General features: G+C 39.0%; 1 protein-coding gene across 2 annotated transcripts; it reads left to right on the top strand.

The window, feature by feature from the left end:
* Window positions 1-3,144: 3,144 nt before the first annotated feature.
* LOC128649678 (intelectin-1-like) lies at window positions 3,145-26,282 on the top strand. Of its 2 annotated transcripts, none has more exons than XM_053703073.1 (8): window positions 3,145-3,241; window positions 6,845-6,911; window positions 13,472-13,642; window positions 14,059-14,306; window positions 17,442-17,600; window positions 18,714-18,834; window positions 19,565-19,668; window positions 26,035-26,282. In XM_053703073.1, the coding sequence occupies exons 1-8, from the start codon at window positions 3,155-3,157 to the stop codon at window positions 26,185-26,187; spliced, it is 1,110 nt and encodes a 369-aa protein (XP_053559048.1). In that variant the 5' UTR covers window positions 3,145-3,154; the 3' UTR covers window positions 26,188-26,282. The 2 variants fall into 2 exon arrangements, with proteins under 2 accessions (XP_053559048.1, XP_053559055.1); XM_053703080.1 differs by lacking the exon at window positions 3,145-3,241 and adding an exon at window positions 4,700-4,780.
* The last annotated feature ends 759 nt before the right edge of the window (window positions 26,283-27,041 follow it).

Genomic DNA, 27,041 nt, shown 5'->3' with positions numbered 1-27,041 from the left:
ATATGTATTATTAAGTTAATAATTGTAAGTTTGATTTAGCTCTATTGTAATTATGTTAAAGTTAGAGGGTGTTAGGGTTAGGTTTAGGGTTAGGGTTACGTTAGGTTTAGGAGTAGGTGTAGGGGTTAATAGTTTAATTTAGATTTTTGAGATGTGGGGGGCTGGCAGTTTAGGGGTTAATACATTTATTTAGTGGTAGTGATGTGGGAGGCCAGAGGTTTAGGGGTTAATAGCTTTATTTAGTTGCGGCGATGTCAGGGAGTGGCGGAAAAGGGGTTAATAGATGTATTATAGTGTGGGCGATGTTGGGGTGCAGGGGAATAGGAGTTAATAACTTTAGTATAGTGGTGACGATATCGGGAGTGGCAGATTAGGGGTTAATAGCTTTATTTAGGTGGCAGCGATATTGGGGGCGGCAGATTAGGGGTTAATAACAGTATGTAGGTGCCGGCAATGTCGGTGAGGGGCAGATTAGGGGTGTTGGGGTTTATGTTAGAGTTTTTTTTCCCCATAGACATCAATGGGGCTCCATTACAGAGCTTTTCTTTCCGCGGTCGCAGGTGTTAAACTTTTTTTTGACCCGCTCTTCTCATTGATGTCTATGGGGAAAGCATGCATGAGCACGTTAAAACAGTGCTTATTTTTTGTGCGGTATGGAGCTTAAAAGCACCATATCGCACGCTCAAGCCGGGTTTTTCAAACCTTGTAATGGCAGCGCTATGGAGGGTGAAATAACGCAATTTTTGTTGAGTTGGTTTTGCACCCTCTATAGCGCAAAACTTGTAATCTAGGTGTTTGTCTTTTATTAGAAATAATAAACACAAAAGCAACATTAATTACATTTTAATTTATATGCAAATATTTAAACATTATGCATTCTACATAACAATGCATCATTTAAATATTGAATATTTATGTGTAGGGCTTCAGCTTCTACAGTTAGTTTTAGGTTATGGCAGATTAGGGGGCAATGTTTAAATGATATGTATAGTCATGTATAGTATGTGCTATAAACAGTAATATCAGATAGCAAGAATGCGCTATACACACTATACATATTGTTTAAAGTATTGTAGATATCTTAAAAGGGATTTAATAGTTGCTTAATATAATTTTAAACATAAACATACTTTTCCAAAGATATACTTTAAATAATCTACATTGTACATAACAATTCATATTTTGTCACAGAGATGAGGTATAAGCTAAACCTCTCTGGCTTATCCGGGCTCCTGGAACTCAGCACCAGAAAGTAAATGAGCCCCGGTCTGCCGATTCCTCTATCGACTAGGGTGCAGAATGTTTTGGGCAATTTGATGAGGCACCTAGGGATACCACTTGTTTGGGGGTGCTACCTTCTGAGAGGAATGGGGGACCGGATTTGAAGCATCCCCAAACAAGTGGTATCCTTAGGCGCCTCATAAAATTGCCGAAAACATACTAAAAGACCGACTTGATCTCTTGCACCCTAGTCGATCGACACCCCTTTTGAGAAGCGGGGGACCTGGGCGCAGATTTCCAGGAGCCCGGATAGGTCAGAGAGGTTTTACTGGTCCTCTAGTGACATTGATTCATAGTTATAATGGGGAGGTTTAGGATTTATAGTTTAGTTTTTTTTATAGTGAGGTATTTTCTTGACAGAAGGCAGTTAGCTGAGGCATTCCAGGGGAATGTTGTTTACACATGACGTCAGTGTAGGCGGTATTAGGGACTTAGCTGGGCGTTCAAGGATTGTGTATGTTAAGCATGACGTAGGTGTAGGTGGTCTGGGGGCAGTTAGCTGGACGGTGCAGGGGGAGTGTAGATTAGCTGTGACATAGGTGTAGGTGCTCGATGGGAGTGTAGGTTAGCCATGACGTAGATATAGGTGTTCGGGGGGAGTTAGCGAGGTGTGCTAGTGGGAGTAGCCTGCACTTTGCTTTGGACACATCTAAACAATATTGATATGTTCAAAGCAGCGAAGTGCAGATTGCAAGAAGGGTATCGCCCATGTTTGTCTTGCCAGCTATCATCTGCCGAGACAAATTTGCCTGAGTTAGTTAGTGTAGGTGTAAATAAACTGAGGTCCCCATAGCAATATTTGAAGTATGCCTACACGGAAGCTTTCAGTGAGCGCACTGTCTGCGCCGTGTAGGCACACTTCAATTAGGACCCCCTACCTCCGCAGTAAAATGCAGATGATCAGCGATGTTGGTGGTGACGTCACGCTCCCATTGACATCACCGCTCGGTGGCATTGCTCGGACACACAACTTTAAAAAAAATATTCCCACAATTTTGAACATCTGGGCCTTTATATGCACGTATCGACATAGCTCCTATAGCTATAATAGGGAGGTTTTTTTTTTTCTTTATTAGTCAGGTATAGTGAAGACATGGGGGCCAATTTATCAAATGGCGGGCAGACATGATTCGCTGTAGCATACGCTGTCGGCATTTAACATTGCACAAGCATTTCTCGTGAAATGCTTGTGCAATGCCGCCCCCTGCACATTCGCGGCCAGGCTAGCACGGGGTGTCAATCATTCCGAGCCAGAAACTTCAGGTACAGAAAGCAGCACCTACTGCTTATTAAATCTAGCCCAAGGTGTTGGACTTGGAAGGGCTTAAAGATGTAAATGTACGTGTGTATGTATATGTATTGTATGTGAGTGTACATATGTATGTATATGCGTGAGCACACATACACATACGCACACTTACATATGTACACATATACCAAGTATGTATTATAAACAGTAAAGATACTGAGTGTGCGTTATATACGGCAATGCTAAATAGTATGTGCTATAAACAGTAATATCAGATATATCAAGAATGTGCTATACACACTCATACTAGTAGATATTGAATATGCACAATACACAGATAGTAAATATACATAATATGATAGATAGTGAGTATGTACTATACACAGTAATACTAGATACTACTGGAGAAATGTATTGTGTGTATAAAACACACACACACACACACACACACATATATATATATATATATATATATATATATATACAGTATATATACAGTATATTATCTGAAGTACAGCAGCACTATTTTATTGACATACTATTTAAACACCCCACCACTAACTATTTGATCACCACACCTATCAGATAAAATAAGTAAACTAAATCTGATAAGCCAATATATGAATGCAGATAAACAGGTCTGGTAAAAAAAAACTCTTTATAAGGAAGGAGGTATCTGAAACCTTCAGTAGGAGAACAGCTTCTGAGATGGTAAGTGTCCGAGTCCAGCAGTCTCCTGTTTCCATCTTTTTACTTTAAATCTGCCTATGTATATATTTCTATCTCTCTGTTCACATATATCTCTTTAATATAAATTATACATAATGTAAGTGTAAACATTGAATTGTTTATTATTTGCTTATAGCACAGTCTGTACTACATTTTGTTTATCCTTCTCATACTGCTTTAAAGTACTTTTACTGCTTTCTTTTTTTATCCTCTTTATCTCTTAGATCCTAATGTAACTTTGAGGTATATTTTGTCATAGATGAACAGCTTATTACAGAGTTAACCTACAAACTTTTAAAATAACTTTAACAGAGAATTACCTAGAATAGAAAGAGAAATGCACACTTAAAGGAAGAGTCTACTTGAAAAATTTTATTGTTTAAAAAGATAGATTTTCCCTTTATACCCATTTCCCCCATTTTGCGTAACCAACGCTGTTATTTTGATACACTTTTTACCTCTGTGATTACCTTGTATCTGAGTCTCTGCAGACTGCCCCCTTATCTCAGTTATTTTGACATTTTATACAATCAGTGCTGACTCATAAATAACTCCATGGGAGTGAGCACAATGTTTTCTATACAGTATCTAACAGTATATGGATAATATGGGGTCTTTTGTAGGGCATTGTCCTAAAGTGATCAGTTCTTTTTGCAAAAAAAAAAAATTACAACCCCCTACAATACGGAAAAAAAACACCCCCCAAAAAAATAACAAAATCTATCTTAAAAAAAAAACTAGACTATAAAATAAAATAAATAAAAATCTCTATTGTTAAAAATAAAAAACCTACCCCAAAAAAAGCCCGATCTATCCCCAGAAGTGGTACTCTCCTCTTGATCCTACATTGGGCTCTTTTCGTCCTAGCTCCTGGCACGGGGGCCCATATTTGCAGTTGGTGAGGCAGACTTCAGCGGCCTCTTCTGCCACCTACGTTCCGCATCTTCTTTGTCTCTCTTCTACGAGTCCTCCTCTTCATGTGGTCACAGAGGCACACTGAATTTCCAGAAACACAGAACCCCAATATATAGGGGTACCACTTAATTTTGATTGGCTGATTTTAAATCAGTAAATCCCTATTGGTTGATTTTAAATCAGCCAATAGCAAGAACATTTTTAAATTTAAATTCTAATCATCCAATAAAAAAGGATAATTAGAATTTAAATTTAAAAACGTTCTTGCTATTGAATAATTCAAATCAGCAAATAGGGATTGACTGATTTGAAATCAGCCAATAAGAATTAAGTGGTACTCCTATATATTGTGGTTCTGCTCTTCCAGAATCTCAGTGTGCGGCAGCAACCGCATGAAGAGGAGGGCTCATAAAAGAGAGCCGATAAAAAGAAGATGCATAGCGGAGGTGGCGGAACAGGCCACTAAAGTCCATCTCTGCCACCATTAAGATAGGCTTCCGGAGCTACCATGAAAATGGGACCCCAGCGTCAGGATCAGGGATGAATTGGGCCCAAAGTCTGGTTATTGAGGAGCCCGATTTTCGAACAGTGAGCAAGACTTTTGTGGTTAGTTAGGGCTTTTTTGGGGTGTTTTTTATTTTATTTTTAAGAATAGGATTTTTATTTTTACTTTTATTTTCTAGACCGTTTTTTAAGGTAGATTTTATTATTGTATTGTAGAGGGGGGGTTTGTAATTTATGTTTTTAGCAAAAAGAGTTGATCACTTTAGAGCAATGCCATACAAAAGGTCCTTTTAAGGGCTATTGTAATTTATTTTAGTGTTATGGTTTAGGTTTTGTTTGTTTTGGGTGGGTTTTTTGTTTTATGGGGCATATAGTTTAGTGTTAGGTATAATGGTGTTTTTTTATTTTGGATAAAAAAAAATTTTTAGGGTGGGGCTTAGGTTTTAGTGTAGGGCATTAATCTCTTAACCACCCAACATAACATTATGGGGGCTGATTAGGTGATTATTGTCAGTATTTATTAGGTCTTAATCTTCTAACCACCCCCATACCTGTATGGGGTTGATTAGGTGATTATTGATGGTTACCATGTATTAGGCCTTAAGCTCCTAGCCAACCTCCCATACCTGTATGGCTCCTGGAACTCAGCGCCGGACCGGAAATGAACCCCAGTCTGCCGCTTCTTAAAAGGAATGCTGGTCAAGCAGGGTGTAGGGATAAAGTCGCCCTTTTAGTATGCTGTCAGCAATTTGATGAGGCACCTAGGGATACCACTTGTTTGGGGGTGCTACCTTCTGGGAGGAATGGTGGACCAGATTTGAAGGGTGCTTTGAATATCGGGGCCTTAGACATAACCTCATATGCTCTGTCTCTCAGAACCAGTTCAGAAGTTATTCTCTGTACTCATTGATTTTTAATACAAAGATTTACCATGCATTGGTGTCCTTCTTTCTTTTCATTTGTATTTGCACAGTTATTTATGTGTTGCACTTTTACTCTAATAAACAGGCACCAAATGCCACAGATCGCTGCCATTTTTGGAATTTGTTTAACTAATGAATGCCAAAATACAAACTTTTGCACATACTTAATATTTAGTAAAATAAATGTCATTATGTATCAATATGGGACATGGCAGATTACTCAATTATCCAGTATGATTTATACTGTATAGGCTCCATTTATGAAGCCCGTCAACTGCAGGCTTACTTGTCATCAGACCGCTGCTTCTTAACCCATTACGCCAACTCTTATGTGGTTTATCTCAATCCCCTGGACTTTTCTGACTGGGAGATTGACAGCATCGCGTTTAGCGGGCAGCTGGAAGTGTGCCACATTGCCCCCTGCTCGGCCAGAGCCAACTGCACGCAGGGGGTGGCGTTGCACACTTCCCGTTGCCTGCTAGATACGATGCCAGGTGGACAGGGGCAAAAATGTAAGCCCCTGTCTGCCCGCTCATTGTTAATGCTGGGCCTATATCTTAATAGACTGCAGTAAATGCTGAAGATGCTCACTGTACTAAGGGGCCCATTTATCAAGCTCTGAGCGGAGCTTGTGGGCCTGTGTTTCTGGCAAGTCTTCAGTCTTCTAAAGACCTCTGCTCCGTAACCCTGTCCGTCTGCTCTGATGAGGCGGACAGGAATCACCGGAAATTGAAACCTCCCTGCTGGTGGCCGATTGGCCACGAATCAGCAGGGGGCGGCGTTGCACCAGCAGCTCTTGTGAGCTGCTGGTGCAATGTTAAATGCGGAGAGCGTATTGCTCTCCGCATTCAGCGAGGTCTTGCGGACCTGATCCGCACTGTCAGATCAGGTCCGCAAGACCTTTAATAAATCGGCCCCTAAATATCATTATATATATATATATATATATATGCAATGTACATACGCTTACACTGTGCTTACTTGCAAAATTAATCAGTATTACTCATATGTAATTATACATAATTATATCTCAGTGAATACAGTATACACTGTAAATATTCACTCTATTATTTAGTATGTTATAGTTGTTAATCTATCTTAGTAATGTGCATAGCAATATATAATGCATGTGCTAGTTGTTTTATTTAGTATGATAAACATGTAATTATATCTTTGTAATGTGAAGTTGAGTATGTGCCATACCTCACTATACTTGATTCAATGTCATTTTTTCATTGTTCAGGTGAAAATGCTGGTCACTTTGCTGCTCGTTACTCTGGCAGTTTCCGGTGGACAATCAGCCTCCTGTGGTAAGTAGATTTATAAGGGAGGTAGAATGATAAAGTTCAAATACTGTGGCTCATAAGCATGTTTATAGGTACATAAAGGTACATTTGCTAAAAGCAACTGTTTATATTTATTGACAAATAAATCTCTTGTATCTCTTCCAAAAGTCTGTTTAGGGAAGCCATGGGCTCTAAATTCTTAAATGTGTATTCACCAAAAGGCCGGTTTCAATTAAATGGACAGAATTAACATTTATTAGTCACCATATATTTTTTCAATATATATTCAATAATCATGAACAACCAGATAAGGGTTAAGAGGGGTAACTGCTGGTGAAGTTAAAGGTTCGTAGGGCAGAATGAGCATTTAAAGAAGTGGGAGGGCCCTCTTAAAACCCCACCCATTTCTTACATCAGTTTTTTTTTATTTTCTTGTATAGTTTATGTTGTTGATAAAAAGAAATCACAACACAAGGCCAAAAATATGAACTGTTAAAAATAACAAAACCGAATATATCCTAAATCACCATCTGTACATTTAAAATGGACTCATCTACCCCCTATATTACATATCAGATTAAAAGTTTACACATACTACAGGGGCATAAATATTATATTTGAAATTGACAGTAGTAATTATAGAGGTATTTGAGCTACCATACATTTGTCTACAAGAATTCTTCTTTAAAACTTTGCACTGCTTGAGTATACATTTTTATGGCGCATGGAACCAGCTGCTATTTAGTGGCGCTGATCTCACGTGCTCTTAGTGCTATTGATAGTGCTCAAAGAATGCATGGGAACTAAATAAGTGCAATTATTTCATCCAAATGAGCACAACTTCTCACCATGGCCTAGAATTGATTTGGTAAATTGTGGAAACTGGTGATTAAAATATCTATCTCCATTAAAGTCTATGGAGATTTTTATGTTACCATTAGTTTCCAAACTTTACCACCTCAATGGAAACTAGGCCCAAATTGTCAGCTGGACGTAGTGAAAAGCTTTTTTTAAAAAACTATTATATTGCAGAAATGTTTCTTACTGTATTTGAATACTGCCATCCAATTCAATTAACACTGTTATGTTCTTTTAATAACTGTAATAAGCTTTGAAAATGACCAATTACTGTATATTATTTGTAAAACCTTACATACACTATTAGGTTTTCAGTAAGATTAAAAAAAAATGTTATGGTCACTTTGTTGTTTTTTTAAAGAAACGTAATACATTACACCAGGGTTCAAAATTTCCACTTGCCCACTTGCCTTTGGCGAGTAGCAATTGAACTGGTAGAGCACAGAGGGATATAAATGCTGTCTATACACTATGCAAAATGACCTGCAAATATATATATTTGTAATAATTATATTAAAAGGACTTAATTTGGTATAGTTTAAAATAAAAAAAAATAGAATTATTGCACAATAATGGGCCAGTTAAAAATGGGGTGCTAACTAAAAGTTTGCTCTCACTAACTGTGCTCATATTAAAATGATAAAGTGGGCTGGTTTGAGCACATATTTCAAGTTAAAAGTAAAAAGTTAGCGTGCGAGTGAAAGTCTGATGTGTTCTAACTTCAGGGCTTCGGATATCGCAACCACGTTAACTTCTTCTACCAAAGAATTTAATGAAGTACACTGTTAAAAAAAACAAAAAAAAAACTTATCGCTAGAGCATTAATCCGACAAATCATTAGACCAACTGCGCTAAAGTCGAAAGTAGTTATAAATACTTTACATTCCAATGTTCTTCATATGATTATGTTTTATAAAATATATATCTATAAATGTATATCTATATGAATATATACAGGTATAGATATATATACAGGTGTATATATATATATATATATATATATATATATATATAGAAATATATATTTAAAAATAAAAAGAACAAGTAAAGTACATTGTAATGTAATGTATTTCTAGGCAAAACATAAAAAAAAACATTAAAAATATTAAAATTGAATAGAAATTATATTCTATATTTTAAGGTATTTAACTGGAAATGGCTCAAAAGTGTATATATATATATATATATATATATATATATATACACATGTGTTTATATGTGTAAATATGTATGTACATACATATAAACACACACACACACACATATATATATATATATATATATGCGTAAATACACATACACATAAGTATATATATATATATATATATATATATATATATATATATATATAAAAACAAACACACACATATATATATATATATATATATATATATATATATATATATGTTTGTTTATATATAAAATAGCCCTTCCCAGTCAAAAAACTTGTGATATACCATATGCGTTTTAAGCGTTAAAATACATTTATATTAATAATTATCAGCAGTGGTATATATCTGTGTAATAGTTTATTTTAATGTGTTTGTGATGTGTTTTGTGGAACAATTTATTTTAACCCTTACACTTTACACTAGGGGGCCGATTTATCAAGCTCCATATAGAGCTTGAGGCCCATCGTTTCCGGGCAAGCCTTCAGGCTCGCCGGAAACAGAAGTTATGAAGCCGCGGTCTAAGACCACTGCTCCATAACTTGTCCGCCTGCTCTGAGGCCGCGGACAGAAATCTGGTGCAATGATAAATGCCGACAGTGTATGCTGTTGGCATTTATTAATGTGCAGCAGCCATGATACGCTACATTGTATCATGTCTGCTCACACTATGATAAATCTACCCCTAGGTCTTTATATATATATATATATATATATACATACTGTATACTGCGGCTTTAATATTACAAATCCAAGGTAAGTGCGTGCCGACTTTGCCGACGAGTGCAGCCTGTACTTTCAATGAATAGCGTGACAGCGTTAATTTGAGCTAGAATATTTTTTTAAATAAAAGTTGCATAAAACACATTTAAAAATATAGTATTACACTCATATATACACTTTTTAATAAGAATTTTTTAGCATATTAATAAAAATGTTTCAAAAGGGTTAAAAGGGGAGATGTTATATTAGATGTTTATTTTCTAAATACAAACCCTGCCATTCTTTTGAATTTCACAGCTAGCTAGTTAGTCCAGCAAGTAATCACTGGATGTTGCTATTTAGCTGTGAAATGCAAAACCGGAACAGTAATGTCGGAATATATCCGACATTGATCCACAAGCGGGAAAACCCTTTGTTGAATAGATTCCGCCATAGGACAGGAAAGAGTTAAAGTATTCATAACTCACTTCAGGTTAAGAGCAGTTGGTCTAATGCGGGGTCAGGTTAGCTTGCAAGTTTTTTTGTTTTTATACAGCGCACCCCATAAACGTCTTATAATATGCATGCTTACCTAACAAAGAGGAATTTTTATTTTGACCGCAGTTAGCGGCAAAAATTTGTTTTAATTAGAGTGCCACTTGTAATCTGGTCCTGTATTGTTAATAAATAACTTTAAAAAATGGTAAAATTATTTTGCAAATATTATTCTTTATAGAAAAATTACAATTTGTATTGAAATTAATCAGAGAAATCAAAACTATTTAATGCACACAGTAAAAACAGTAATAAAACTACACTGCATGTGAATACATTTAAGTTAAATTAGTACAAAATTAATAGTTTATTTATTGATGTTTATAGTTGAAAGTTGTCAGGTTTCAGCGTATTCGTTAAACATTTTCCTGCGGTAAATCTGCAAGGTGACAAGATTGTGTCAAAATATGCAAAATACTTATTTCCCTAATAGAAAAACACATACAGGGGCATAACTACAGGGGTCCCAGAGGTCTCAGTCAACACCAGACTCACACCTCTAGGGGGCCCATATGGCCCTGCTAAACTAACTTATAGGTAAAAGCAGCTATGAAGTATGAAGCAACAGTTCTGGCTCTCACAGAAACCTGGCTCTCTCCCCTAGACACAGCATCCACTACTCCACTGTCACATGGGGGTCTCCACTTCAGCCACACTACTAGGTCTGGTAATAGACAAGGAGGTGGTGTTAGCATTTTACTTTCCTCTCTTTGCACCTTTCAACAAATACAACCCATCTCTTCCCTCACATTTTCCTAATTTGAAACCCACATGGTTTGTTTATTCTCTCCCCTCTTTATACAGTTATATACTGACCCCTGGCTCCTCAACTCAATTTCTAGATCACTTTGCTGCCTGGCTACTTTATTTCCTTTCCTCAGACACCCCTGCCCTTATTCTTGGTGACTTCAACATCCCTCTTGACAATTCCACTGCCTCTTCTGGAAAACAACTTCTGCAACTCACTTCCTCGTTCAGTCTGTCACAATGGACTGACTCTCCCACTCACAAAGATGGTCACTACCTTGATCTGATCTTTAGCTATCGATGCACTATTTCAAACTTCACAAACTCCCCTTTTCCTCTTTCTGACCATCATCTCCTCACTTGCAACATTACATCCCTCCCTACAACGCTCCCTCCTTCTACCCCTCACACCACACTTCACAGAAGCATTATGTCATTAGATCAGCAGCAGCTTGCTAATTCCCTCAAACCTCTCCTCTCTCACATCTCCTCCTTTACCTGCCCTGACCAATCTATCTGCCACTATAATTCCACCCTTACATAGGTCCTTGACAATCTGGCCCCTCCTACCATAACTCGGAAATCACACACTCATCCTCAGCCCTGGCATACTCTTCTGACACAGTACCTACGCAGATGTTCCTGTACTGCTGAGCAGCACTGGAGAAAATCTTGGAGTTCAACTGACTTTCTTTACTACAAGTTCATCTAGAACTCCTACTATTCTGCCCTTAATCTTTATAATCAACATTACTTGTCTACTCTTATCTTTACTCTTTCTTCAAATCTAAAACTTCTGTTATCCACTTTCAATACTCTTCTCCGCCCAACCCCACCTCCTAATAAACTTCTCTGTCAGCTCAAGATTTTGCCAGCCACTTCAATAACAAAATCAACTCCATCAGAAACTAAATCAGCAATCAACATACTTCCAGTACACTCCCCCCTTTAAAAGCTTGCAATCAACCAAAACACACGTAGCCATAAATTTAGCTCTTTCTCACCTGTTACTGAGGAAGAAGTTTATGCACTTATACTGTGCTCTCACCTCACTACCTGTCCCCTCGACTCCATCCTCTCAGAGCTACTCCCCTACTTCTCTTCTACCCTTACCCCTATACTCACACACTATTTCAACCTCTCCCTCAGCACCAGTATATTTCCCTCATCTCTAAAACATGCACTGGTCACACCTATCCTCAAAAAACCTTCTCTCGCTCTAACCTCCCCATCCAACTACCGCCCTATTTCCCTACTTTCTCTTGCCTCAAAGCTTCTAAAAAAGCTAGTATATGCATGCCTATCCCATTTCCTTGCACTGCAATCTGGATTTCATCCCCATCACTCACACAGAGACAGCAATCGTTAAGGTTTCCAACTACCTACTTACAGCAAAATTCAAAGGCCACTTCTCTCTGCTTATCCTCCTTGATCTGCCCTCAGCCTTTGATACTGTTGACCAACCTCTTATGCCCCAAACCCTCCAATACTTCGGCATTTGTGACACAGCCCTCTCGTGGTTCTCTTCCTACCTGTCTAACCTGCCGCTTCCACCTTAAAAACATCTCTAAAATAGACATTTCCTTACACAAGACACAACTAAGATTTTAATCCACTCTCTCATCCTTTCCCATCTCGACTACTGCAACTCTGTCCTCTCTGGTCTCTCTAGCTGATTCCTAGCTCCTTAACAATCCATAATGAATGCCTCTGCCAGGCTCATCTCTTTACACGTCGCTCTTCACCTGTTGCAACTCTCTGCCAATCCCTTCACTGGCTTCCTCTTGCCTCCAGGATTAAACACAAAATTCTAACTCTGAGATACAAGGCCCTCAACTGCACTGCTCCCCCCTATATCTCTCCAGATACTCTCCCTCCTGTCCCCTGCTCACGACCTCCTACGTTCCTCTCCTCTTGTTACCTCCTCACATTCCCATTTACAGAACTTTTCCAGACTGGCCCCCATCTTGTGGAACTCTTTACTTTGCTCCACAAGACTCTCGCCTAGTTTTGAAAGCTTCAAGCACTCCCTAAAGACTTTACTGTTCAAGAATGCATACAACCTACACTAACCTTTCCTTATACCAGTTCCTCTCCTCCATTGCTATCCCCTTGAACCCCCTTAGCATGTAAGCCTAAGAGCCCAACTGTTTGCAGATCACTTTCTTAAAGGGACGGTTCACCCCAAAAAGATTCTCCCCTTTAAATTATTCCCAATGATCCTTTTAACCTGCTAGAGTGTATTAAATTGGTTACAAGTAGCTCCTTTACTCCTATTTCAGCATTTGAAATAGCTGATTTAGCCTGTGGTATCGCCACCTACACTGAACAAATTAATACTGGAGTATAGGCTATTGAATAGCTTAAGTATACACAGCCAGCAGAAGAGATTACACTCTCAGTGGGATGCAGGATAGTTAAGTAATAAAATTATAATTTTCCATTGTTCTCTCTATGTATTGAGCTGACTACAACAGTGCAACTCTTGGCAGGGCCATCATTGTCACCTTCCTAAGCCTATGTTTCTATTTATGCCATTGTTTCATTTTGTAGATCATCTTTCTTTTTCTGAGAAGAAGAAGAACATTCTCAATCTGCTGGCATGTTTAGATGAGGATTCAGACCAAACCATCTCCCTGGATGACAGCTATGCAGCTGGAGGCAATGAACGATTTGGGTACAGGAGCTGCAAGGATATCAAACAGTCTGACAGACGTGCTACTGGTGAGAGAATGACACAGACCTCATAATACTATTAACAGTATGATATTTACATGCAAGGGGTCTACATGCTCTGTAGAACATAAGCTCATATGCAAAGTATATAGAAGCTGTGTACATACTGCTATATAAACAGACATTCCAGGTGGAATCCTCTGCATTTACTGTCATATACAATAACTTATTCATACACACTTTTTTCTACCAGGTGGATCAGATTTATGGTTTCTCATGAGTGTAGATAATAGAGTTTGTTTTATTAAAGTTAAAACTAGCATAAACTGCATGCCAAAAAAAAAAATATATTTTTACTACATTTTAACAATAATAAGATACTATAGAAATTAACACACAATTTATATTTTTTCAGTTGGATGTTCATTGTTTCAGAATTATTTAATATGCCAACCTTATTACAGATGGGATTTACACCCTTATGACTGAAGATGGGTTGACCTATCAAACCTTCTGTGACATGACCACAAAAGGGGGAGGCTGGACTCTAGTCGCCAGTGTCCATGAAAACAACATGTTTGGGAAGTGCACAGTGGGAGATCGCTGGTCTAGTCAACAGGGGGACCTTATAGATTACCCAGAGGGAGATGGCAATTGGGCAAACTATGCCACATTTGGGTTACCAGATGGAGCAACCAGTGATGACTACAAGGTACTAGATTATTAAAGTGCCATAAAACATGTTGAGATATATGTATATCCTAAAAGGGCTAATTAAGTAAAAAATAGTTTGCATAATTTTTTTTTAAAAAATTGCTGGCAAGTATTTTAAAATAATTTTCAAGAATAAGCAAAATTAGTTACATAGCTATGTTGTCTGGAGAAGTCTGATCCACCTCTCCTTATCAGTGTTTAGCATGATTAAGGGGTTAACACCCCGAAACGTTGCAGTTATTTTGAGCTAATAAAAGTTTTTTTGAAGAATATAGTCTTGATGACATTCTGTTCTATGTATCAGTGTTTAGCATCAGACACACAGGCATTGTATTTTAAATTTGTTCACAGCAGCTTATTTGCTTCTAGGCATGCTCCAGCAGATAAGGAGTGTTAAAGTCTTGTATTCTACCAAATCCAAGGTGGAGATAGATACAGCCATATAAGGAATTGTGTGTGTGGGGGGTTAAAGCTGTACAATTCAGAAACTTAAAAGAAAGGGTTAATGGTGAGGCACTGCAATATAAATTCGCAGGTAAAGTAATTAAAGTACATATTATTATATTTATTATTATTATTTGCTTCTAGGCATGCTCCAGCAGATATGGAGTATTAAAGTCTTGTATTCCACCAAATCCAAGGTGGAGATAGCTATAGCCATATAAGGAATTGTGTGGGGGGAGTTAGAGCTGTACAAATCAGAAACTTAAAAGAAATGGTTAATGATGAGGCACTGCAATATAAAGTTGCAGGTAAAGTAATTAAAGTACATCCTATAATATAAAAGGCCAAGTGTGTTTGTCCGAAACTGTCATGCGCAGTAGAGACTGCACAAGGACAAACACACCCTGCCTTACATCACATGCTGTTTGCGGTGGTGGGGGGTGAAAGTGGGTGTGGCTGGGGAGCGTGGGCATGGCCGGGCATGATTGGCGGCATGGTCGAGCATGGCAGGGGCGTGGTCGGACGCAGTCGGCGCGAGAGAGAGGGAAGAGAAATAGAAAGAGAGGGGGAGAGACAAAAAGAGACAGGAAAGAGCTAAAGAGAGGGGAAAGAGCAGAAGAGAGGGGAAAGAGCATAAGAGAGGGGGGAGAGAGAGCAAAAGAGAGGGGAAAGAGCAAAAGAGAGGGGAAAGAGCAAAATAGAGGGAAGAGAGAGAAAAAGAGAGGGGGAGAGAGAGAGCAAAAGAGAGGGGGAGAGAGAGGGGGGAGAGAGGGGGTAGAGAGAGCAAAAGAGGGGGGAGAGAGAGCAAAAGAGAGGGGGGAGAGAGCAATAGAAAGGGGGAGAGAGAGAGCAAAGGAGAGGGATGGAGAGAGAGCAGAAGAGAGGGGAAAAAGCAAAAGAGAGGGGGGAGAGAGAGCAAAAGAGAGGGAAAAGAGAGTAAAAGAGAGGGGAAGACGGCAATAGAGAGGGGGAGAGAGAAAATAAGAGGGGGGAAAGAGAGAGAGCAAAAGAGAGGGGAAGAGAGAGAGGAAAAGAGAGGGGGAGAGAGAGGGGGGAGAGAGGGGGTAGAGAGAGCAAAAGAGGGGGGAGAGAGAGCAAAAGAGAGGGGGGAGAGAGCAATAGAAAGGGGGGAGAGAGAGAGCAAAGGAGAGGGATGGAGAGAGAGCAGAAGAGAGGGGAAAGAGCAAAAGAGAGGGGAGAGAGAGAGCAAAAGAGAGGGAAAAGAGAGTAAAAGAGAGGGGAAGACGGCAATAGAGAGGGGGAGAGAGAGCAAAAGAGAGGGGGAGAGAGAGCAAATGAGAGGGGAGAGAGACAGAGCAAAAGAGAGGGGGGAGAGATAGAGCAAAAGAAAGGGATGGAGAGAAAGAGCAAAAGAGAGGGATGGAGAGCGAGAGCAAAAAAAAGGGGAGAGAGACAAAGTAAAAGAGAGGGGGAGGGAGAGAGTGCAAAAGAGAGGGGGGAGAGAGAGTGCAAAAGAGAGGGGGGGGAGAGAGAGCACAAAATAGAGGGAGAGCGCAAAAGAGAGGGTGAGGGAGTGCAAAAGAGAGGGGGAGAGAGAGCATGCAAAAGAGGGGGGAGAGAGAGCGCAAAAGAGAAAGAGAATGCAAAAGTGAGGGGGGAGAGAGAGAGCGTAAAAGAGAGGGGGAGAGAGAGAAAAAGAGAGGGGGGAAAGCCAGAGCAAAAAAGAGGGGGGAGAGAGAGAGCACAAAAGAGAGGGGGAGAGAGAGAGCACAAAAGAGAGGGGGAGAGAGAGAGCGCAAAAGAGAGGGGAGAGAGTGCAAAATAGAGGGGGAGAGAGCACAAAAGAGAGGGTGAGAGAGAGCAAAAGAGAGGGGGGAGAGAGCAAAAGAGAGGGGGAGAGAGAGAGCAAAAGAGAGGGGGGGAGAGAGAGCAAAAGAGAGGTGGAGTGAGATAGAGCGCCAAAGAGAGGGGGAGAGAGCGCAAAAGAGAGGGGGAGAAAGCACAAAAGAGAGGGGGAGAGAGCGCAAAAGAGAGGGGGAGAGTGCAAAAGAGAGGGGAGAGAGAGAGAGCGTAAAAGAGAGGGGGAGAGAGCGCAAAAGAGAGGGGAAGAGAGAGCGCAAAAGAGAGGGGGGAGAGAAAGCAAAAGAGAGGAGGAGAGAGATAGCAAAGGAGAGGTGGAGAAAGAGAGAGTGCAAAAGAGAGGGGGAGAGAGCAAAAAAGAGAGGGGGAGAGAGCGCAAAAGAGAGGGGGAGAGAGCGCAAAAGAGAGGGGGAGAGAGCACCAAAGAGAGGGGGAGAAAGAGAGCAAAAGAGAGGGGGGAGAGAGAGAAAGAAAAAGAGAGGGGGGGAGAAAGAGAGCAAAAGAGAGGTGGAGCAAGAGAGCGCAAAAGAGAGGGGGAAAGAGCGCAAACGAGAGGGGAAGGGAGCACAAAAGAGAGGGGGAGAGAGCACAAAAAAGAGCGGGAGAGAGCACAAAAGAGAGGGGGAGAGAGAGAGCAAGGGGTGGGACCGCTGTACTGCAAAAAATGGGATTTAGGACTAGTATTATTATATTCTGTCTCTATCTCAACTTGTTTTATGTCCCTTTAAGTCTGCAAACCATATGATTCCAGATTATTACAGTGATTAAACATTTTTGCAATCTTAACATTTTATTTAACACATTACATAATAGGAATCTTAGTATTAGTAGCAACTCATTTGTTGATAAAGCTACATTATTTTCTCAGAATCCTGGTTATTATGACATTTCTGCCAAAGACTTGGGTATATGGCACGTTCCAAACAAGACACCAATGTTTCTCTGGAGGAACTCTTCTCTACTGAGATATCGCACAGAAACTGGATTTCTTCCTGGCGAGGGTGGGAATCTATTTCAACTGTACAAGGTAATGCATTTAAATACCGGAGTAACACAAGAGGGGATCTATATTTGGTAATAACAACTAACGCCAACATCAACAACTAGCTGCAAGTAACTAAAACAAGAAAAGGCTTACAAATAAATCAGAAACAGATAAAACTAAAAAAATAACTAACATAATACTAAACATGCTCTAAAACCTAGTGTAATGTATGTGTGATCCTTTTTTTAATGCTCTGGGTTTTTTTTTAATAGCTCTAGTGTATAACCAACCTGTAAACAAAAGAGTGAAAAACAGGCGCTGGACATTATAAATCCTGCAATAAAAAAACATTTAAATATGTTTCAAAGGATGGAAAATATTAACAACCAACAACCGTGTGGAATTTTTCTTAAAAGAAAAGAATTTTTAGAAATGTAAATGTCCATATATGAAACACGTTAGTCAGTTAAACAATGTGTCAGTTCATTAAAATATATATATATATATCTCAGTCAGTAAAAACGTTGGCCAGATTATTCTTAGTATTGGACAAATTATTATGTTAATCTGTGGTTTCTTTTTTTTACACTGTGCCTTCTAGTGGTTTATGTTCCTTTATCTCACTTCCCGACTTGTGAGTTACTGCTTCTTGCGTCCTTTTCCAGCTCATTATGGGAACCGGGTTTTGTCCTTCATTTGAACTTGCAGGTTTTTTTCCCTTGGGTTTAGACTTTCCTGCCGTTTGTTGTTTCATGACTCGTATAGTGGATTTCAGCTAACTTCAGTTCTAAAAGCCACCAACCTTACCTCAACTCTCACTGTGGGAACTAGTTGTGTGAATGTAAACAGAGTTCTTTACTTTGTTGGCTTTTCCCAGTGGTGTGGTTTTGCAGTGAGCTTAATCCTGATGTAAAGTGAGATCTAGTTTCAATAGATTCTGCAAAATCGTCCCATTTCTTTCTGGTGGGGTCTTTTTAGACAGTGATTGATATTATCAAATCTCATCTTAATGGATTCTTTGAACCCCTCAAAAAGTTTATAGAATGTCTGTAACACTTAAAACTCAATGCTTTTGGCTCTCACAGAGCCTTTCTTAATAAACATGCATCAAACAACAACTAAATAATAATAATATTTATTATTGTCCATCCTTAGAAATACCCAGTGAAGTATAATATTGGAAATTGCCTTGCACACAATGGTCCTGCTGTCCCCATTGTATATGATGTAGGAAGCCCTGAGAAGACAACTTCTTACTTTTCACCGTATGGAAAAAGTAAGTCTAAATCTTTCATGATATAAGAACGTTGCCTTTGAGCATGATATACTAAATTGAAATAGGATTCTGATTCAGGGACAACAGCTTTAACATCTAACAGACTGCTAGAATCTAGATGCTAGATAGATAGGTACTCATGAGGTTGTTGAAGTGCTTTATTGTCAATGTGATATATTTTAATAGATTTCTTAGTGGGTATTCCTGGCATTAACATCTAAAGTTACATTAATTGACCAATACAGTATGTCTCACACATGAAATGAGAACCTATTACTAAGGGGTTAAATTATTTCAACTGTAACAACTTGAGAAACACACTTGTAAATCAGTTAATGTAAATATAAGTGTAAGTGTTTTGTTATAAAAAGTGGTCTCATCATGGATGGAATGAAAGGATAGAACAAGAAGTTGGGTGTTATTGAATCTTGGCCAATAGATTAAATGCATCAGGTTATGTCGGTAATTATTCAGGTGCTGCAAATGGTAAAGGCAAGAAGAGATAATAGTAGTTTAACATGGAGGTGTGTATTTGGGCATAACCTGCACAAGTTATTTAATGTCTCTAATTAGGCTTCTGCCACTGGACGATGTGCATTTTTCTTAGCAAAATATATGCCAGTTTTTTTATATTATAGGTGACTGTTTCTCTATGTGCATCATTAGTAAAACGTATACATAATTATAAAACTTCCCTAGCTTTTGTATTCAAGACACCTTTTTTCTGCAGATGAATTTACTGCTGGCTATGTCCAGTTCAGAGTTATAAATACTGAAAAAGCCGCTCTTGCGCTGTGTCCAGGAGTCAAGGTGACTGGTTGTAACGTGGAACATGTAAGTACAACCTAAATGTGTAACAACCAATCTACTCTTTAATTGTTGATATATTATTATTTTGTAGATATATTACTACTAATGTATATTACTAATATTTACTTGCATATAAATCTCAGTACATACTAAGCAGTTATTCTAGATACACTCAATTTTCACCACTTAACAGGCACCTTTGCCTTATTTTCTAAATCCTATCAAATAAATACTGATTTTCCTCCCACCCTGTGCATATTCTAACTGAAAAAGAGCAAATCATCTACACTCAGTGGGGCCTAGTTATCAAGCCGTCAACCTCAAATACGCTGGAATTCCGCAGCGTATTTGTGGCGAGGCTGATTCGCCTTAGTTATCAAAGGCTCGAGACCGGCAAAAGTAGAATTTTGTGACGTAAGCATCGATCCGCGGGACTCAGTCCGACACAGATCGATTCTTACGTCACTCCAGATGTTCCGCACACAAGTGCGGCTCATTCTCACTACTTTTGCTAGCTATCAAAAAACTAGCAGGTATGCTCGGCACTTTTACGGCCCAGCGTACCTGGTTTTCAATCCGCCACCCCTGGAGGCGGCGGATCCCATAGGAATCAATGGGAGTCTGACCATAGCGAAAGTACAAGTTTGCTGCTGACAGACATCCCATTGATTCCTATGGGAGCTGTCTACACCTAACACCCTAACATGTACCCCGAGTCTAAACACCACTAATCTGACCCCCCCCTACACCGCCGCAACTAAATAAAGTTATTACCCCCTAAACCGCCGCTCCCGGAGCCCACCGCAAGCTACTCTATACATATTAACCCCTGAACCGCCGCTCCCGGAGCCCACCGCAACTATAATAAATGTATTAACCCCTAAACCGCCGCTCCCTGAACCCGCCGCAACCTATATTAAATGTATTAACCCCTATCCTGCCCCCCCTACACCGTCGCCACCTATAATAAATTTATTAACCCCTAATCTGCCCCCCCCTACACCGTCGCCACCTATAATAAATTTATTAACCCCTATCCTGCCCCCCACTACGCCGCCGCCACTGTCATAAAATTATTAACCCCTAAACCTAAGTCTAACCCTAACCCTAACGCCCCCCTAACTTAAATATTAATTAAATAAATCTAAATAAATTAACTCTTATTAAGTAAATGAATCCTATTTAAAACTAAATACTTACCTTTAAAATAAACCCTAATATAGCTACAATATAAATAATAATTATATTCTAGCTATCTTAGGATTTATATTTATTTTACAGGTACCTTTCAATTTATTTTAACCATGTACAATAGCTATTAAATAGTTATTAACTATTTAATAGCTTACCTAGCTAAAATAAAGAGAAATGTACCTGTGAAATAAATCCTAACCTAAGTTACAATTACACCTAACACTACACTATACTTTAATAAATTATTCCTATTTAAAAATAAATACCTACCTGTAAAATAAACCCTAAGATAGCTACAATATAATTAATAATTATATTATAGCTATCTTAGGATTTATATTTATTTTACAGGTAACTTTGTATTTATTTTAGCTAGTTAGAATAGTTATTAAATAGTTATTAACTATTTAATAACTACATAGCTAAAAGAAATACAAAATTACCTGTAAAATAAATCCTAACTTAAGTTACAATTAAACCTAATACTACACTATCATTAAATTAATTAAATAAACTACCTACAAATAACTACAATTAAATACAATTACATAAACTAACTAAAGTACAAAAAATAAAAAAAGCTAAGTTACAAAAAATAAAAAAATAAGTTACAAACATGTTACAAATATTACAACAATTTTAAGCTACTTACACCTAATCTAAGCCCTAATAAAATAACAAACCCCCCCAAAATAAAAAAAAATGCCCTACCCTATTCTAAATTAAATAAATTTCAAAGCTCTTTTACCTTACCAGCCCTTAAAAGGGCCATTTGTGGGGGCATGCCCCAAAGAAAACAGCTCTTTTGCCTGTAAAAGAAAAATACAACCCCCCCCCAACATTAAAACCCACCACCCACATACCCCTAATCTAACCCAAACCCCCCTTACAAAAACCTAACACTAATCCCCTGAAGATCATCCTACCTTGAGTCGTCTTCACTCAGCCGAGCCACCGATGGAACTGAAGAGGACATCCGGAGCGGAAGAAGTTAATCCTCCAAGCGGCGCTGAAGAAATCTTCCATCCGATGAAGTCATCTTCCAAGCCGGGTCTTGAATCTTCCTTCCGCCGACGCGGAACCACCTTCTTCACCGACGGACTACGACGAATGACGGCTCCTTTAAGGGACGTCATCCAAGATGGCGTCCCCTCAATTCCGATTGGCTGATAGGATTCTATCAGCCAATCGGAATTAAGGTAGGAAAAATCTGATTGGCTGATGGAATCAGCCAATCAGATTGAGCTCGCATTCTATTGGCTGTTCCGATCAGCCAACAGAATGCGAGCTCAATCTGATTGGCTGATTGGATCAGCCAATCGGATTGAACTTGAATCTGATTGGCTGATTCCATCAGCCAATCAGATTTTCCTACCTTAATTCCGATTGGCTGATAGAATCCTATCAGCCAATCGGAATTGAGGGGACGCCATCTTGGATGACGTCCCTTAAAGGAGCCGTCATTCGTCGTAGTCCGTCGGTGAAGAAGGTGGTTCCGCGTCGGCGGAAGGAAGATTCAAGACCCGGCTTGGAAGATGACTTTGCCCGGATAGAAGACCTCTTCAGCGCCTCTTTGAAGATGACATCGGCCGGATCGAAGACTTTTCTTCAGCGCCGCCTGGATGATGACTTCATCGGATGGAAGATTTCTTCAGCGCCGCTTGGAGGATTAACTTCTTCCGCTCCGGATGTCCTCTTCAGTTCCATCGGTGGCTCGGCTGAGTGAAGACGACTCAAGGTAGGATGATCTTCAGGGGATTAGTGTTAGGTTTTTGTACGGGGGGTTTGGGTTAGATTAGGGGTATGTGGGTGGTGGGTTTTAATGTGGGGGGGGGTTGTATTTTTCTTTTACAGGCAAAAGAGCTGTTTTCTTTGGGGCATGCCCCCACAAATGGCCCTTTTAAGGGCTGGTAAGGTAAAAGAGCTTTGAAATTTATTTAATTTAGAATAGGGTAGGGCATTTTTTTATTTTGGGGGGGTTTGTTATTTTATTAGGGGGCTTAGATTAGGTGTAAGTAGCTTAAAATTGTTGTAATATTTGTAACATGTTTGTAACTTATTTTTTTATTTTTTGTAACTTAGCTTTTTTTATTTTTTGTACTTTAGTTAGTTTATGTAATTGTATTTAATTGTAGTTATTTGTAGGTAGTTTATTTAATTAATTTAATGATAGTGTAGTATTAGGTTTAATTGTAACTTAAGTTAGGATTTATTTCACAGGTACATTTCTCTTTATTTTAGCTAGGTAGCTATTAAATAGTTAATAACTATTTAATAGCTATTGTACCTAGTTAAAATAAATTGAAAGTTGCCTGTAAAATTAAAAAAAATCCTAAAATAGCTAGAATATAATTATTATTTATATTGTAGCTATATTAGGGTTTATTTTAAAGGTAAGTATTTAGTTTTAAATAGGATTCATTTACTTAATAAGAGTTAATTTATTTAGATTTATTTAATTAATATTTAAGTTAGGGGGGTGTTAGGGTTAGACAGGTTCAGGGGTTAATAATTTTATTACAGTGGCGGCGGCGTAGTGGGGGGCAGGATAGGGGTTAATAAATTTATTATAGGTGGCGACGGTGTAGGGGGGGCAGATTAGGGGTTAATAAATTTATTATAGGTGGTGACGGTGTAGGGGGGGCAGGATAGGGGTTAATTGGTTTAATATAGGTTGCGGCGGGTTCATGGAGCAGCGGTTTAGGGGTTAAACTATTTATTTAGTTGCGGAGAGGTGCGGGATCAGCAGGATAGGGGTTAATAATTTTATTATAGAGGGCGACGGTATAGGGGGGGCAGGATAGGGGTTACTAGGTATACTGTAGGTGGCAGCGGTGTCCGGGAGCGGCGGTTTAGGGGTTAATACCTTTATAAGAGTTGCAGCAGGGTCTAGGAGCGGCGGTTTAGGGGTTAATACATTTATAAGAGTTGCGGCGGGGTCTAGGAGCGGCGGTTTAGGGGTTAGTAACTTTATTGAGTTGCGGGAGGCTCCGGGGGTGCCGGTATAGGGGGTAGAACAGTGTAGTTTAGTGTGAGTGCTTAGTGACAGGCTAGCAATAAAGCTGGGAAAAAGCCGAAGGGCAGCGAGATCGGATGAGTGATAACTGTCACAGTCCGCTGCTCATCGCCCCGCGGCTTTTTGACAGCTTTATTTGATAACTTAGGCGTATTTTTTCAGGTCCGCGGCGGCGAAGGTAGGCGAGCTTAGGCGGGCGTATTGGGCCGGCGAAGCCAGAAAAGTAGACGGCTTGATAACTACCCCCCCCATTACCTTTAACTTAAATATTTAACAAACCAATACTCATCTTTCTTTTTAATTTGCTACCAAACAAATACTGTGCTATTTTTCACCCCTCAATTTCACCTGTACCTCCGCCCACATTTATTTTTCTTGCTGTAGTGTAGGTGGTGCATAGAGCAGTCCAACCGCTTTATATTTTCAGCGCACCTCTGTGACCTGCATGTGCAGTTTGTCTTAAGCGCTATCAATTTAAACTATTTTTCTAATCTAACTTGCGTGTTCACTATGTCTCTGGGAGGTCCGGACATGCAGTATAAATGCCAATTGAGAGGGGGCTGGCGCAAGATTCCATGAAAATGTAATTTAAAATTATTTTTAAAAAGTACTTGCTTATATTTATATATTTTAAGAAAAAGTGATCCATGCATAAAATAAAAAAGTAATTATTTTTTCTCAGAAAACCAATATTGTTTACTATCACTTTAATATCTACTCTAACCATTTTTACCTTTCACTTCCCACCCAAATATGCTCTCCCTCTACCTTGTTTTTATAATAACTAATAACACCTAATCTCTAATCACTGTTATGTTTCATTATCCACAAAGGGGCTGTTTTAACAAGGGCCGAACGGCCCCTGATCCCCCTGTTTTCGCGGGAGCCTTCTTAAGACCACTGCTCCTTAATTAGTCCGCCGCTTCTGAGGCGGCAGACAGCAATCAACCCAATTGGATAAGATCGGGTTGATTGACACCCCTGCTAGAAGTTGATTGGCTGTGAATCTGCAGGGGGCGGCATTGCACAAGCAGTTCACCAGAACTGCTTGTGCAATGTTAAATGCCGACAGCGTATGCTGTCGGCATTCAGCGATGTCTGTCGGACATAATCCACTGAGCAGATCATATCTGACAGACACTTGATAAATCGGCCCCTAAGCATCAACTCTCATAACATTCTCCTCTCAATATTATTCAATCAATGTCCACTACCTTCAACATCCATTTATCTTTTATAAAAGTTGGTTAGCTTTTTTTGTTGTATAAATTATTTTCATGTTTAAGTTTTTCACATAGTTAAGTAATGCAAGATGTTTTAGAACTGTGTCTTCACTTATAAAGATTTGAATTTATTTTACTGTTTTAGCACTTTAAAGGAAAACCCAAAAATGTAATGTAATTGAAAAGCTTAATGGTACAAACTCTAGTGATCAGTTTATGTTCTTTAATGTGTTATTGGAGATAAAAGACTCAGTTTAAAGCAGGGGCATCAAACTCAATGTATCTGGGGGCCACTGGCCAAGTGTCCTGCTCTCATGGGGGCCGCTTGAACTGAGTAAGTGCTAGATATACTAAGAACTAGAAGTGACATTTACCCAAGTAGTAGTGCATGGTGGAAGTTGTAACCCACAACAGACATACACAGTTGTCTATATTTTTATCTTGTGAGTGCCAAGTGAAGTGATCATTCTGGAACTGTATAACAATTTTGAAAGTAACCTTTATCCAAGCATGGCATGGTGGGAGTCTACACTGGACTCTTGTCTTTATATTTATCTTTTAAGTGCCCATCCCTATATAGAACATCAACTAGTTACACCTCTTAGAACCCTAAAAAAAATTGACAGCCCAAATTAATGGTTTACCTTAAACAAGTGAAAGCCACATGAAACTATTTTGGTGGCCGCATATGGCCCCAGGGCCTGTACTTTGAGACCACTGGCTTAATGGTATCAACATAGAAACACTATTTCACACACTGGATTATTTGGAATATTGATGTTTTAATTAGGATCTATGAAACTTTCCAATTAGTGGACATCTAACAATCTAACAATGACAAAATTATGCACAATGATATATTATGTACATATAAAATTGTTGTATTCTTTTTTCATAATCTGCCAAATTGGTATTGGTATTATCAGCAACAATCAAACAATGACTGTTTTTTTACAGCACTGTATTGGAGGTGGAGGATACATTCCAGAGGGATACCCCAGGCAGTGTGGAGACTTTGCAGCTTTTGACTGGGATGGATATGGTACAGGTAGAGGATGGAGCGCAAGTAAAGAAATTACTGAGGCCGCTGTTCTGCTTTTTTACCGATGATCTGATAAACTCAGTACTTTTCAAACCTTGCATTATTAATTACAATGGAGACTTATTTTAAAACATCCCAAGTGAATAAAGTTTATGAAAAAGCACTGAGGGTTTTTTATGCACTTTTGGACTTACAGGTCTTCTCATTCCCTGTATTGTTCCATCTACTTACCTGATAAACATTTTTCTATTGACATTCTTGTCCTTAATATTTCTGGTCCGAGAGGGGTCTTCTATCTTTTAGCATTCTCGAGTAACAACCATCTTTTAGAGCTCTGAAAATACTATAGTAGAAAGCTTAAATTGTGCTTCCTTACACTATCATATTAGCCCAGGTTCCTTGTTTATGTAACATTTCCAAGTTACAAAAAGATCAGGGACTTCAACCCAAGGGTAAATTAAATGGCCCCAATTTAAAGTCACACTCTAGTCTCCCATATGTTTTTGCAAAGGAGCAATTACCCCTTATCTTATGTGACACATAAAAAGCTTTACCAATTTAGCAATGTGAGTAACCCTATGGCTGTCAGTGATTTTAAGAGCAATGATTACCTCTACTGACATTCTTTTAGACAATGATCTTCTTCACTGCCAGTAATAAACATAACAGTAGTTAACTCCTGGCTGTCAGTAACACTCCTCTCATCCAGCACAAGACAGTTGTTTTAAACCTTCAACTTCCTACTTTGTCCTGCACCTCCACTATTAATCTCTTAGATTACTTCAGGAATAACATTGATACTTTTAGAAAGATCACACTTCCTCTCACACCTGAAAGACTCACCTCCTACCCACCACCTGTCAACGAAACACTGTTACTTCTGCCCTGCAACAGATAATGAGGCCTTCACTCCCCTATCTTC

This window comes from Bombina bombina, chromosome 1, assembly GCF_027579735.1.
Source record: "Bombina bombina isolate aBomBom1 chromosome 1, aBomBom1.pri, whole genome shotgun sequence".
NCBI classification, from domain to species: Eukaryota; Metazoa; Chordata; class Amphibia; order Anura; family Bombinatoridae; genus Bombina; species Bombina bombina.
The sequence above is the reverse complement of the archived record's forward strand: the minus strand, read 5'-3'. Positions and strand labels throughout refer to the sequence as shown.

What these genes read in the sequence shown, in the direction of transcription:
- LOC128649678 (XM_053703073.1), top strand. Translation starts at nt 3,155, where the DNA reads ATGCAGATAAACAGGTCTGGTAAAAAAAAACTCTTTATAAGGAAGGAG. An exon ending in TGGACAATCAGCCTCCTGTG is followed by an intron (nt 6,912 to 13,471) that starts GTAAGTAGATTT and finishes TTCATTTTGTAG; the next exon opens with ATCATCTTTCTTTTTCTGAG. An exon ending in CAACCAGTGATGACTACAAG is followed by an intron (nt 14,307 to 17,441) that starts GTACTAGATTAT and finishes TTATTTTCTCAG; the next exon opens with AATCCTGGTTATTATGACAT.